Raw genomic sequence first — 13,472 nt, forward strand, 5'->3', positions numbered from 1 at the left:
AACCTGACGATAGGACGTCAGGTATAAAGGAAGGCTGCCAGTGCCATTTCCTCAGTTTTTCTTACCATAACTGTCCGGAGCACCCAAAGAAGACTAGACCAGGAAAAGAAAATCCCTGAAAACACACCATCCACAAAATAAACATGTAGTCTGTGCCTTAGGAAAAAAGGGGGATGGGGGGACCAGGACTGCAACAGTGAATACACTCAAACATCTACATTTATGGTAAGTGTACACAACTGTACTATGTTCGTGTTTCACTGTTGCAGTCCTTACACAATGGGTTGATTCCCAAAGCCCAAAGACAAAAGGGTGGAGGAAAAGGAAGGAATAGGTCCCGAAGGTGGACCTATTTGCCTCCCACAACAACCACCAGCTCAGCAAGTTCTGCACCAGGGAACCTCACAGCAAGGACTGGAAAGTGGATAACCCTCTCCTTCCAATGGGTAAACCTTTCCATCTGTGTATTTCCCCCTCTACCTCTTCTTACAAGGGTACTACTCAAATAAGGGAGGAAAAACCAAGAGCAATCCTGATTGCCCCAGACTGGCCACGCCAACACTGGTACCCACTTCACAGTCTGTCACCGTTGCCTCCGTGGCACCTCCTTCAGATTCCAACTCTCCTGACCCAGCAGAAGGGATCTTGCATCCGCAATTGCAGACCCTGAACCTGGCAGCCTGGCTTATTCCTTGACCTCTCCTCCAGTGGCCAGCCTAAGCAAACAAGTCCTGGACGTTATACATGAAGCCAGATGTCCCAGCACTAGAAAATCCTATGCTGACAAGTGGAAAAGGTATTCCTCCTGGATCCAGGCTAAAGGAGCTGAACCAGCACAGCCCTCTCCCTTACCTCTCATCCTGGATTACCTAGCAGACCTATTTCACAGGGGCCTATCCGTCTCTTCGATTAAAATTCATGCCTCTGCCATCTCTGCTCATTACAACACAGAGCCACCTCTCTTTTTTCACCCTCTCATCAATCAGATGTCCTTCATGGATGCATCTGCAGTCATAACAACTGGGTTGTCCTGTCGTCAGGCAGCCCTTCGGTCGGCCGGATTCCAAAGTCCGGGTCCGGCTTCGGCTGATGTCGCACTTCACCCGACGTCATCTCTGTTGGTCTTCGGGTATAAAGGCATCAGCCGACGCCATTTTCCTCAGTCTTTCTTGCCGCGTGGCGCCCGAAGCAGAAGCTGTTTGCAAATGCCTGTCGGTCAGATCCAGAGATTACTACTTCTGAATACTACTTCGAAGACTTCTAAAAGCTAAGTACCCCGTTGGGGACTCTTTCTTGCCTCAGCCGATGTCAGAAAAAGTCAATAACTGTTTAACTTGTGGGAAACAAATACCTCATAAAGATTTCCACTCTTACTGTTTGCCTTGTTTAGGCCCAGACCACGACGTAGCAGCCTGTTCAGCCTGTGCCTCATTCAACCGACGAACGCTTAGGCGTCGGTCGGAGTTTGCTGAACAGTTTTTCGGCTCAGATTTTGCGTACATTATGCCGTCGGATCCTCCGACTACCCAGATTGTTAAAAAACGCAAAGAAAAGACCGACACTCGCGGTCCGCGGTTTCGGCCGAAACCATGGATAAGCAAACGCGAGTGTCTCGGTTTCGGCGAAACCGAGAAAACTGATCAAAGCACAGCTGAATCAATGACTACTACTGAGGCTCCTGCTACCTTACTTGAAACGGCCTCAGAAATCTTACCTCCAGTGGTTACTAGTGACTTATCAGACACCATCCCTTTGGATGTCTCTACCCCAGCACGTGGTGCTGCTAGGCCTCCTGCAGCCATGTCTATTAAGGCCTTTGCCAGGGCTAAAGCAGCCAAATCTACCAAATCAGTGCCTGTTAAGCCCCCCTCTACTAGGCCCACTTCTAGTTCACAAATGCTTACTCTGGCAGAGGATTTAATATCCTTAATTAAGGGATCTCAATCTCACCCAGACAGGGCCTCTCAGCCCCCACAAAAGAGACCTAGAGCAGAGCCCCCGCGCCTGTGTCCTCTGATAATTCCCCGGAGGACTCTGATATTACAGACCAGCCAGAGGCTCATTTCTCCAATTATGAAGACTCAGATGCTGAAGAATCCATTCCAGCTGCTTCCCCACCAGAAGAATTCTCCTTTGGGGAAACCTTACATGCCATGCGAGAACAATTCCAATGGCAGGAACAGGATTTCTCAGATTCCAGAAAAAGACTTAGGACTTTTCTGCACCTACCACAACACAGGCCTTTAGCTATACCTCCTGTCCTCTCTGTTGTGGACGATGCATTTAATGATGTCTGCACTGCACCAGATTCCTTACCTCCAGCCCCTGTCAAACCAGACAGATTTTACAGGGTTCCAGACACTCATCACCACTTATACAAGGCCCCACTTGCAGACCCGAAACCATATCCCAGGGGCCTAAGGCAGCAGCCTCGACCACAGCAAAAACCCTATTCCTTCTCAAAGGGAAGCCAGGTCTTTAGACAGATGGGGCAAAAGGTTTACACCTCTGCTACTCTCTCAGCTAGAGCTTTAAATTGTCAGTTTCACATGATACAATACCAAGAGTTTATGCTTGATCAGTTAACTAAAAGCTATCCTCTGATGACTCTATAGATAAGAAATATATATTAGAAATGGTAAATAACATACAACAGGTTAGTAACCATTCCTTAAAATGTGGCTATGATGCACTGGAGGCTTCATTTAGATCAGCCATGACTGGCACAGTGATAAGAAGACATGCATGGCTGAAGGAACAGGTCTTACCGGATCATGTTAAAGCTAAGTTATTAGATGCACCTATGGATAAGGCCAGTTTATTTGGTACACCTGCCCAGCAGGTAATGAAGAAAATGGAAGAAAAGGCAAAATCTGTACAAACAGTTAAAGATTTCTTGCAGGTTCAACCCCCAAGGTTTAGCAGGAACTGGCCTGCCAAAAATTGGTCCTTTCCTGACTCCACAAGATCCCAAAGGGGCAGGAATAGACGTCCCAGAGGCAGAAATCAATCCAGAGGGGGTGCCTACAGAAGACGACAGTGGCAAGGTAATAACAGAGGCACAGACACAGCCACTGCCACTACAACAGCACAGTGACTTGATTCTAACTCCGCCTACCAGGGAACAAATAGCAGCACCATTAGGCGGAAAATTAACCTTATTTTCAAAAAACTGGCACTATATCACAACAGACAAGTGGATTCTGCAAACCATAGACCAAGGATACCGGTTCCACTTCCACACTTTACCAGTCAAAAGAGGAATGCCAAACCTGCCTCCAAATCAAAAAACAGAAGCTCTACAGCAGATAATGCAACTAACAAAGATGAGAGCTGTGGAAAAAGTGCCAATAACAGAACAAGGCAAAGGATTCTACTCCAGACTATTCCTAGTTCCAAGAAAGGAAAAAAGCTGGAGACCTATTCTCGACCTGTCCATCTTAAATACATTCATCATTGTCCCAAAATTCAAAATGCTGACCCTCCAGCAACTTCTTCCCATGCTGGGCAAGGAGTGCTGGCTGGTAACTCTAGATCTCAAGGAGGCATACCTGCACGTCCCCATACGACCAATTTGCAGAAGATACCTCAGATTTCTTGCAGGATCAGAGCACTATCAATTCTCAGCATTGCCCTTTGGCTTATCTACTGCGCCCAGAGTATTCACAAAATGCCTGGCATCAGTAATCGCTCACTGCAGACTACAGGGAATCCAAATTTACCCATACCTGGATGACTGTCTGCTACAGGGGGACACCAAAAGCAAGCTGACAACAGATTTACAAAGGGTCATTTACTTGCTACAAGCACTGGGATACACAGTCAATTTACAAAAGTCAAGGCTGATACCATCCCAAACAAGGACATTCTTGGTGAATTGGACACAGTAAAACAAATGGCATTCCTAACTGCAGAAAAACAAAAAGAACTCCCTCTTTACTTCTTGGCACTAACAAAACAGAACAAGCTAACAGCAAGAAAAGTTCTACAGGCCTTGGGCTTCATGGCATCCTGCATAATCTTGGTTCCACATGCCAGACTACATATGAGAAAACTACAGTGGTACCTAAAGAATTTATGGTCCCAACACAGGCACAGCCTAGAAGCAGAAATTCCTCTAATCCCATGCCTAAAACAGGAGTTCCTATGGTGGGCTCAAGCATGCCAGTCAAATCCAGGCCTACCTTTCCACAACTATCAAGCAAGCCAAACCATCACAACAGGCGCCTCAGACCTAGGATGGGGGGCTCACATGCTGGACAAATGCGTACAAGGATTGTGGACACAGGACCAGCTCCATTTGCACATCAACCTAAAAGAAATGCTGGCAGTAAAGCTGGCAATCCAAAAATTCAGACCATTCCTCAAAGCAGGACATTTGATGATAAGGACAGACAACACCACAGTCATGTGGTACATCAACAAACAGGGAGGCACTCATTCATACCCCTATGCAGAATGACTTTGGACCTTTGGAACCTGGCTCCGCTACAACATCCAGTTACAGGCAATGTTCGTACCAGGAAAGGAGAATACTCTAGCAGACATGTTAAGCAGAACCACCTCGGATGCTCACGAATGGATGCTACACCCGGACATCTTCAAGGCCATCTCAAAGAAATGGGGAATGCCACAGATAGATCTATTCGCTTCCCTCTCAATCACCAGCTCAAAATATTCTGCACAAGAACGTTCCACCCACTTGCATGGAAAGTGGACTCGCTCTCCTTCAGCTGGAAAGGTCTGACAGCATATGCATTCCCACCTCTTCCCTTGATACACAAGGTATTACTAAAAATCAAGGAGGAACGTCCAAGGATAACCCTGATAGCTCCAAACTGGCCAAGACAACACTGGTACCCATTGCTGAGGAGCATGTCTCGGGACAAAATATGGCCAATACCCCTGATGCCTTTGATGTTAACCCAGAACAACTACAGCATCATGCATCCAAACCTAAAAACTTTGCAACTGACTGCATGGAATATCACATAGCAGCAACTAATCCAGAGCTTTCCCAAAGGGTTAAAGACATTATCCTTGAAGCCCGCAGACCTTCAACAAGAAGGAACTATGCAGGAAAATGGAAAAGGTTTGTCATTTGGAGTGCTGAAAGAGGAAAAGATGTGTCCAATATAGACATTGCTAATATTCTGGAGTATTTGGCAGAGCTTCTACATACAGGCCTGTCCTATTCTTCCATCAAGATACATGCATCAGCTATTTCAGCAGAATACAGCTTTGATCCACCTGTCTTTTCACATCCTTTACTCAGGCAGTTCCTCAGAGGGATCAAGAATGTAAAACCTCCTAGGAAACCACCATTGCCAGCTTGGGATTTGAACTTTGTGCTGGAAAAGTTGACACTGCACCTTTTGAACCAGCAGCAACAGCAGACCTGCAGCATCTATCGTGGAAAACTGCTTTCCTACTGGCAATAACCTCAGCAAGAAGGGTTTCTGAACTTCAGGCCCTAATGGCAGTACAACCCTTCCTAATCTTCCACCAAGATAGAGTGTCCATGAGGACTAATCCTACATTTATGCCTAAGGTGGTATCCAGAGTGTCTTTAAACCAGGCAATCCACCTACCTACCTTCTTCCCAAACCCACAAAACAGAGGGGAAAGAATGCTGCATACCTTGGATGTACATAGACAGCTACGCTACTACCTGGACAAAACAAAAGTAACAGAAAACTGACCAGCTGTTTGTAGCCTATGCAACAGGAAGGGAAGGAAAAGCGATTTCCAAACAGACAATCTCCAAATGGATAGGAAATTGCATACGATTCTGTTACTCCTTTCATGGAAAACCAATTCCACAGAACATAAGGCCTCATTCGACAAGGGCAACAGCCACTACCACAGCCTTCTTACGAGGAGTGGCAACCAAGGACATTATTGAGGCGGCTACTTGGACCTCCGTGCATACATTTGCCAAGCATTATAATTTACCTCTGTATTCCAGATCCCGAGCAGGGTTTGCCACTGCTGTACTGCAAGGGATCCTAACCACACCATAATCTATTTTTCCTCCTCCCCTAGTTGGCTATTGTATTCTACCCAGTTGTTATGACTGCAGATGCATCCATGAAGGACATAGTACAGTTTTGTACCTACCATAAATGTAGATGTCCGAACTGGATAGCATCTGCAGTCAGGATTACCCTCCCTCCTTCCCCTCTGTGGTACTCCTAGGGTATTTACCCTCCTAATAGCTAGCTGGCGGGGGGGAGTCTCTTATGGTGTATTTGTTTGTATATATGTACATACATGCTTATTTTTTGTGTTTGCCTTCTATCTTTTGGAAACATTGGCATTTACCCAAAATTTAGCCTTCCAAGAGGGCAACTGGCATCTGGGGCAAGAAACACTGAGGAAAATGGCGTCGGCTGATGCCTTTATACCTGAAGACCAACAGAGATGACGTCGTGTGAAGTGTGACATCAGCCGAAGCCGGACCCGGACTTTGGAATCCGGCCGACCGAAGGGCTGCCTGACGACAGGACAACCCAGTTGTTATGACTGCAGATGCTATCCAGTTCGGACATCTACATTTATGGTAGGTACAAAACTGTACTTTCCTTAGAGGGGCTAACAACTTAAGGCCATCCAGAAGAGCCCCTACCCCAGCTTGGGACCTTAACTTTGTGTTGGAAAAGCTCACACTACCCCCCTTTGAGCCTGCAGCTTCAGCAGAGTTAAAATTCTTCTCTTGGAAAACAGCCTTACTTCTGGCCATCACTTCAGCTAGAAGGGTGTCTGAGCTATAAGCACTCATGGCTGTGGAACCCTTCATAATTTTTCATGCTGACAGGGTCTCCCTCAGGACTAACCCAACTTTCATGCCTAAAGTGGTGTCCAGTGTGGCTCTCAACCAATCTGTTCATTTGCCCACCTTTTTCCCTAAGCCTCAAAATAAAGGGGAAAGGATCCTGCACTCTTTAGATGTGCACAGACAGCTCAGATTCTGCCTGGATAGGACTAAGCCCTTTAGGAAAACTGACCAGCTACTAGGCAGCTTTACAGCAGGGGCAGAGGGCAAGGTCATATCTAAACAAACCATTTCCAAATGGATAGCACACTATATCCATTTCTGTTACAAACACCATGGGAAACCACCCCCACAGGGGGTCAAGACACATTCCACTAGGGCGACTTCCACCTCTGCAACTTTTCTCAGAGGGGTCCCTACCAGGGACATCCTGAGGCTGCAACATGGAGTTCTATTCATACCTTCACCAAGCATTACTACCTTCCCTATCTTGTCCAAATCCAGGGCAGGCTTTGCAACCACAGTCCTGCAGGGCATACCAGCCATCCCCAACACTTATTGACTGCCTACATCCTTTATCTCAGCTTTGGGAATCAACCCAAGTGTGATGACTGCAACAGTGAAACACGAAGAACATAGTACAGTTGTGTACACTTACCATAATGTAGATGTTCGAATGTATTCACTGTTGCAGTCCTGGTTTCCCACCCTCCACCCCCCTTGTCTCTCTCACCCTCTCTTTCTCTTCCTCACTCATTACAGTGCTTTTTGGTATTTACTTTCTACTGGTGGTGTTCTTCCACCATAACCTAGCTCCGTATTTGGGGGCTCCAGACATTTGGGGCAAGAAAAACTGATGTAATGGCGTTGGCTGCCTGTTTTTATACCACTGACGACCTGACGTCAGTCCTGGAGCGACAGCAACCAACGCAGACATACTGAGCCTCTGGTATTCGGGCTGACTGAGGGCTACCCCTGGCAGGATAACCCAAGTGTGATGACCGCAACAGTGAATACACTCGAACATCTACATTTATGGTAAGTGTACACAACTGTACTTTTCCCCCTACTATTTCACTTTACAAAGGGAAATTACAAGAAAATTCTTCTTCAACTGGCCCTGATAACTAAGAAATGTTTGCTGCTCCACCTAAATCTTCCATTTGTCAACTTGACTGTATGGATGATAAGATTGTAATTCCTCAGACACCTCTTCTATGAAGAGGTTGTTCAAGTCATACAGGAAGCCAGGAGACTGAACTTCTAGAAAACCTTACACAGCTAAATGGAAATGGTACTGTTATTGTTGTCACAAACAGTCAGGAAACACTCTTGTCACAAGTCCATTCTGTACTAAAATATCTGTGTGAACTGCTTCTATCAATTTTGCCCTACTGTTCTGCCAAAGCTCACCTGTCAGCTACCAGTGCCTGCTTCCCTCTTAGACCTCCAGTTATGTTAGGGAGGCTGTCATACTTTTCCTCAGGGGAGTCCAGCATCTCAACCCACCAAAGAAACCCATATCTCCCCATGGGAGCTTAACTTTGTGCTTGAAAAGCTTACACTGCCAGTTTTTTTAACCAGCATCTTCTGCTTTTCTAAAATTCTGTACTTGGAAAACTAAACTTCTCTTGGCTCTCACCTCCACTAGGAGTGTTACAAGCCATCATGGCCATTTCCCCTTTTCTAAATTTTCACAAGGATGGTGTGACTCAGGCTAATCCATCCTTCACGCCTAAGGTAGTGAACAAGCTATCCCTCAGTCAGGCTATTCATCTTCCCACTTTATTCCTCTTTCCACAAAATAGGAGGGACAGGATATTACACTTTCTGGACATTCAAAGACAACTCTTGATTTTTATCTGAACAAGTCCTTCAGAAAGACTGACCAACTGTTTGTATCATTTATGAGCTCCAGGCTGGGCCTTCCAGTATCCAAACAGACTATTGCAACTTGGGTTTCTATGACTATTTCTTTCTGCTACTCCCACCATAGTAAGACCTTACCTTCCCTACCCTAAAGCATGCTCCACTTGGATAGTGGCTTCCTTAGGGGCATTTCACAAAGGAATAGACTCTAGGTCTATCTTGGAGACTGCCACTTGGTCCTCCTGTAAGAATCTTTGTCAAACATTACAAAATTGATGCTTTCTTCAGGTGCAGGTCAGCCTTTGCTAGGTCAGTCCTGTCTGGACTGATGAGCAACTCTTCTGCTTAATAGCCAATCACTCTTCCTTTCTCCTTCAGCTCTGGGAATCACCCATATGTCAGGAATACTGCAACAGTGATTTCAGTCAGGACATAGTACAGTTGTGTAAGAACTTTCCATAACAGTAGATGCCCTGTTCATCACTGTTGCAGTATTCTATTCCACCCTCCATCCCCTCTTCTCTACCTCACTTCAACTTTCCTATTCCTCTGTCCCAACCTCTGCTCTGGTTACATGGGAACAGGGGAGTTTTCTTACCTATGTGAGCTACACCCCTCCTAGCTGACCAGTCTCCTCTCTCGGTAGTCTTCAGGGTAGTGGCTTGGAAATAGTCTGAGAATCCACACTCATACATCCATCTATGTACACGTGCATATGAGCTGAGGTCATGTGTCATATGTACAACCTAGGGGAAGGTAAAGTTTTGGTTCCCCAGCTGGATGTCAGTGGTGACAGCCCATACATCAGGAATACTGCAACAGTGATCATTAGGACATCTACTGTTATGGTAAATTCTTACACTGCTGTATTTTATATATGTTTATTTGGAGGTATGTTGGAAGAACATTTGGTATCCAAGTCCAAAAACTACACAAGTTTAAATGTTCTTCAGCCAAATTAAAAAAATGCAAAAGGGACAGCAAAAACTTGCTGTTACACATTAAAACATTTTTGCAGCAGGCAGAAGCAGGCCTTCCTTGTATGTGTATGTATATGTGTGTATATATATATATATATATATATATATATATATATATATATATATATAAATTCTGAGATCCGTTTACTGTGCAGAAAGGAAAATTCTCTGAGATGCAGCAGTTTAAAAATCAACATATACTTCCCTCTAATAGCACTTAAATTTTTACTATTCTGAAGAGTTCTCTTGCCCTCTTTAAACTTTCCAAAGAGTGCACGTACCCTTCTTGAACTTTTAGCACCTAATCTATGTATATGTATACATATATTTATGTACAATGTGGTTATGTATGTATGTGTTTGCATGCGCACACACATTCAAACACACGTTTTTCCTGAGGGTATAGTAATTTTCTAATGGGACGTGTAGTACACTTTCCCTTGGTATGGGTCTTTCCACTTTTGTGAAAGCTATGAATGAACAGCATGCCTGTTTCATGTCCCATGTATTCTTAAACCTTAATACTTATACTGGTCTTGAACCCCAATAAAGTTTCTTTCAGGAATGTCAGAACTTGAGTCTGGAAGGCCAGACACCATTGATCCCTCACGGCAAGACTTGCTTCATGATAACACAAACGAGGGAAGTATTAGTAATGTGATATTCCCTGAAATCTGATGTTGCTCTTAAGTTTTTCACATAGACCACTTTGCGGTGGTGGTGCTGCGGTAGTGTTGTCGCCTCACAGTAAGACGTTGTCCTGTTCGATTGTCAGCTAGAGCATCTTCTGTGTGGTGCTGCGGTAGCGTTGTCGCCTCACAGTAAGACGTTGTCCTGCTCAATTCTCAGCTAGAGCGTCTTCTGTGTTGAGAACATGCATGAATGGGCGTACCTTCGTTGAAGGTTGTGCGTCAGAGCTGGCAACTCGGCACGTAAAAATCTACTACCAATCATTAGCGGACCAGAGTTCCGCTGTGGCGATCCCTAACCGGGAAAAGCTGAAAGACACAACAGCAACCACTTTTTCTGCAATCTTCCCAGAAAGGTACAGGGTAAAGGAACTGGGTCTTTAATTTGCAAGCTCATGAAAATTAGGCATGTTTTTTAAAGGATGGATGTGACAGTCACTTCCTTACCTCCCTTAGGACCCAGAGAAGTGAGTATACCCTTATTTAGTTTGCACATTTTGGAGGATTGTAGGAACAAATGCCATCAGAAAAGAATAAATACGTCTAGATAGTCCTGGATCCGTGATTGGGGTGTATCTTGTCAAAACCATTTGTGTAATGTGGTTTCTTAATAATATGAAACTCTATCTAGTATCATTTGCTGTATATTGGTTGCAGCCTGGAGTGTATATAGCCTCTCTTGGACTGTTTTAGCAGCAAAGAATTGCATTAGCAGCCCTTCATTTTGAGGATGAAAAAGCTTTATAGTTAGTAAGGTGGGCTGAATAGCACAAGTCAAAAAAAGCAAACATTGCCAGTTAATTCAGTACCATTGAGAACTCACAGGGCAGAAACATTGTAGAGTTTCTCTCCTCCAGTTGGTAAATGTAATGTGTTGCTATTCGATTTGCCTTCTAATGTGCCAGTTTGTCATTTAAGTCTCTTATGTAGTTCTTGATCATCTATGAACATTCACTGCTGATTCTAGTCGATACAAGATAGAGAGAAACCAGAAGTGCTGGTTAGGCACAAAGTAGTGCACAGGTCTGATTGAGATTGTTCGTGTCAGCTCTGTTATAAGATATGCCCAGCCGCTCATAATCACCAGCAGAAATGGTGGCCTTGAAAAGGAAAGGAAGAGTGCATAAATTTTGATAGTGCATCATACCAACATGCCTAATTATTGTTAAAATTAATGTATTCCCTCTCTTACTGCAGATTTTGTGTATTTGTTTTTTTTTTTTTTGCTGTAATTGTTTTAGAAATTACTAGCTCTTTCAGAAGCTGTAGTATGTTTTGAAAATATCTTGTTTTCTGACTTATAAGTAAAGAATGAATGAACTGATAACTGTTAAGTAATTATTTATTTACTTACTGTTTGATAACAGGGTAGGTATACTGGTCCATAGAGTCAATAAACAGTGCAAGTAAACTTCAAATAGGACTTGCTGGCAGGACAGATTTGTGTCCCAGAGACTCCCCCATCTATGTAATAGACTCTCTCTCCACATAAAGCAGACTTTCTCTTTATCCCTTTTTATGCACAATCTGGATAACTGGATGGGAAATAGAAAATACATCCCTGGGATTCCACCAGTGTCCCTACTGGACAAGGGGCATCGAGTGCAGATTTGTTTATCCATGGGCTAAACTCTTGGCTAGGCTTATAAGGGCCTCAGGGCCAATAGCCTAGTAACGTCCTGTGATCCTATGATACAGGGTTACAGGGGTGGGTTTATATAGTTGTAAAACTTTATAAAAATGTATAACTGCATATCAACTTTCTAAAGTAGAATGTTCTACAGTTCTATATTTTTAGTAAAGTAGCAGGTTTGCAGTAGTTTTTATCAGTTTACATGGATTGCAAAGCAGTTGGATGCATGAAATTGCTTCTTAAGGGTTTAAAATTGAATTTTTTTGAAAAGAAAATCAATGGAAGTGAGTATAAAAAATTGAGATTACAGAGCTAATACTTCACTAGTTTCATTTGCAACACATTTATTTGGTTTATTTTTTGTGTTTTTCATAGTTCCGGCACAAATCAGTTCTTTCCAAGTATGATGAAGAAATTGAAGGGGAGAAGAAGAAAAAATTCATGCTGGAGTCAGGAGGAACAGCAGATGGAACATGGGAGAAAGAGCTTCAGCAAATCCGGGAAAATCTTCGAAACAGAGCCCAAAATCTTGAAATGCCCAAACTGAAGATGGCTTCTGAGTTTTATACTGAAGAAGAAATGGTAAGTGGTAGGGAGTGTATGGAGAAACTTCTGATGCAAGGAGCTAAATACATTCTGTAATAAACTTTGCAGCAATTTTTCTTGTAGGTAAACTCATTTTTTGTACTGTTTGCAGGACCTTGCCTAATGTGTCCCCTACCTGCACTCATTTAGCCCGTTTTCGATTCCTGTGCCAGGAGCCTGACATTCCTGTGCTAGACAAAAGCTTACAGCTCATTCATTCATGGCCAGGAAGCCCCATTTAGCTGTTTATGCCTCGACAGTGAGATTTGAGTAGTAGGAAATCTGTCACATTGCTTGTCCTGCAGTGCGGCCTAATCCTTCCCTAGTGGAGCACGACCAAGCAATTATTTGAGCTCCAGTGTATGCTGCCAACATATGGATCATGCCTCCGCACTCTGAATCTCCTGGTTTATGCATATACACTGTGGCACTGCATGACCCACAAATGTGCCATGGGTGTGAGATCTAGTGTTGCCACTAAGTGACACCCAGGTGGCAAGCCATAGCCACATCCCTCCTCCATGTGTGAGTGAGAGAACACCAACTGTTCACATCCATCCTCCCCTGTCAAGCTCCAGCAGATTGGTAAGCCACTGTTCATACTCTGGCTGCATGAGGCATGGCCAGAGCTCTATCCCTTTATATACCACTGGAGTGGGCTGTTAGTGGAAGATAAGTTTTTGTATCAATAGTTGCATAGATTTTTGTAAGAAAGTAGTAATGTCCAAAATAATAAACTGTAATATGACATTCTTTCTTACCCAAGTGTAAGGGGAGAGCAGCTTCAGAAACAAGAGTTTGTAATAAACTTGTGTAGGGTACTGTAACCTAAAATGTTTTTTAAATGTGTTTATTCAGTCATCACACAACGTGGGTACACATACATTAATAGGAAAGAAAATGAACCATAGTAGCATTTCCCATCATCATTTTCATGTAGT

General features: G+C 43.9%; 1 protein-coding gene across 1 annotated transcript in view; it reads left to right on the forward strand.

Annotated features, from left to right (window-relative positions):
* The window catches only part of SART1 (spliceosome associated factor 1, recruiter of U4/U6.U5 tri-snRNP), a 1,154,259-nt gene that overhangs the window by 486,421 nt on the left and 654,366 nt on the right, over nucleotides 1-13,472 (forward strand). Inside the window, exon 9 of the mRNA XM_044073787.1 lies at nucleotides 12,322-12,528. Within this exon, the coding sequence (XP_043929722.1) occupies nucleotides 12,322-12,528 (207 nt within the window). The remainder of the gene's footprint in view (nucleotides 1-12,321; nucleotides 12,529-13,472) is intronic.

Source organism: Protopterus annectens, chromosome 6.part0 (assembly GCF_019279795.1).
Source record: "Protopterus annectens isolate FY-2018-M chromosome 6.part0, PAN1.0, whole genome shotgun sequence".
NCBI lineage: Eukaryota > Metazoa > Chordata > Ceratodontiformes > Protopteridae > Protopterus > Protopterus annectens.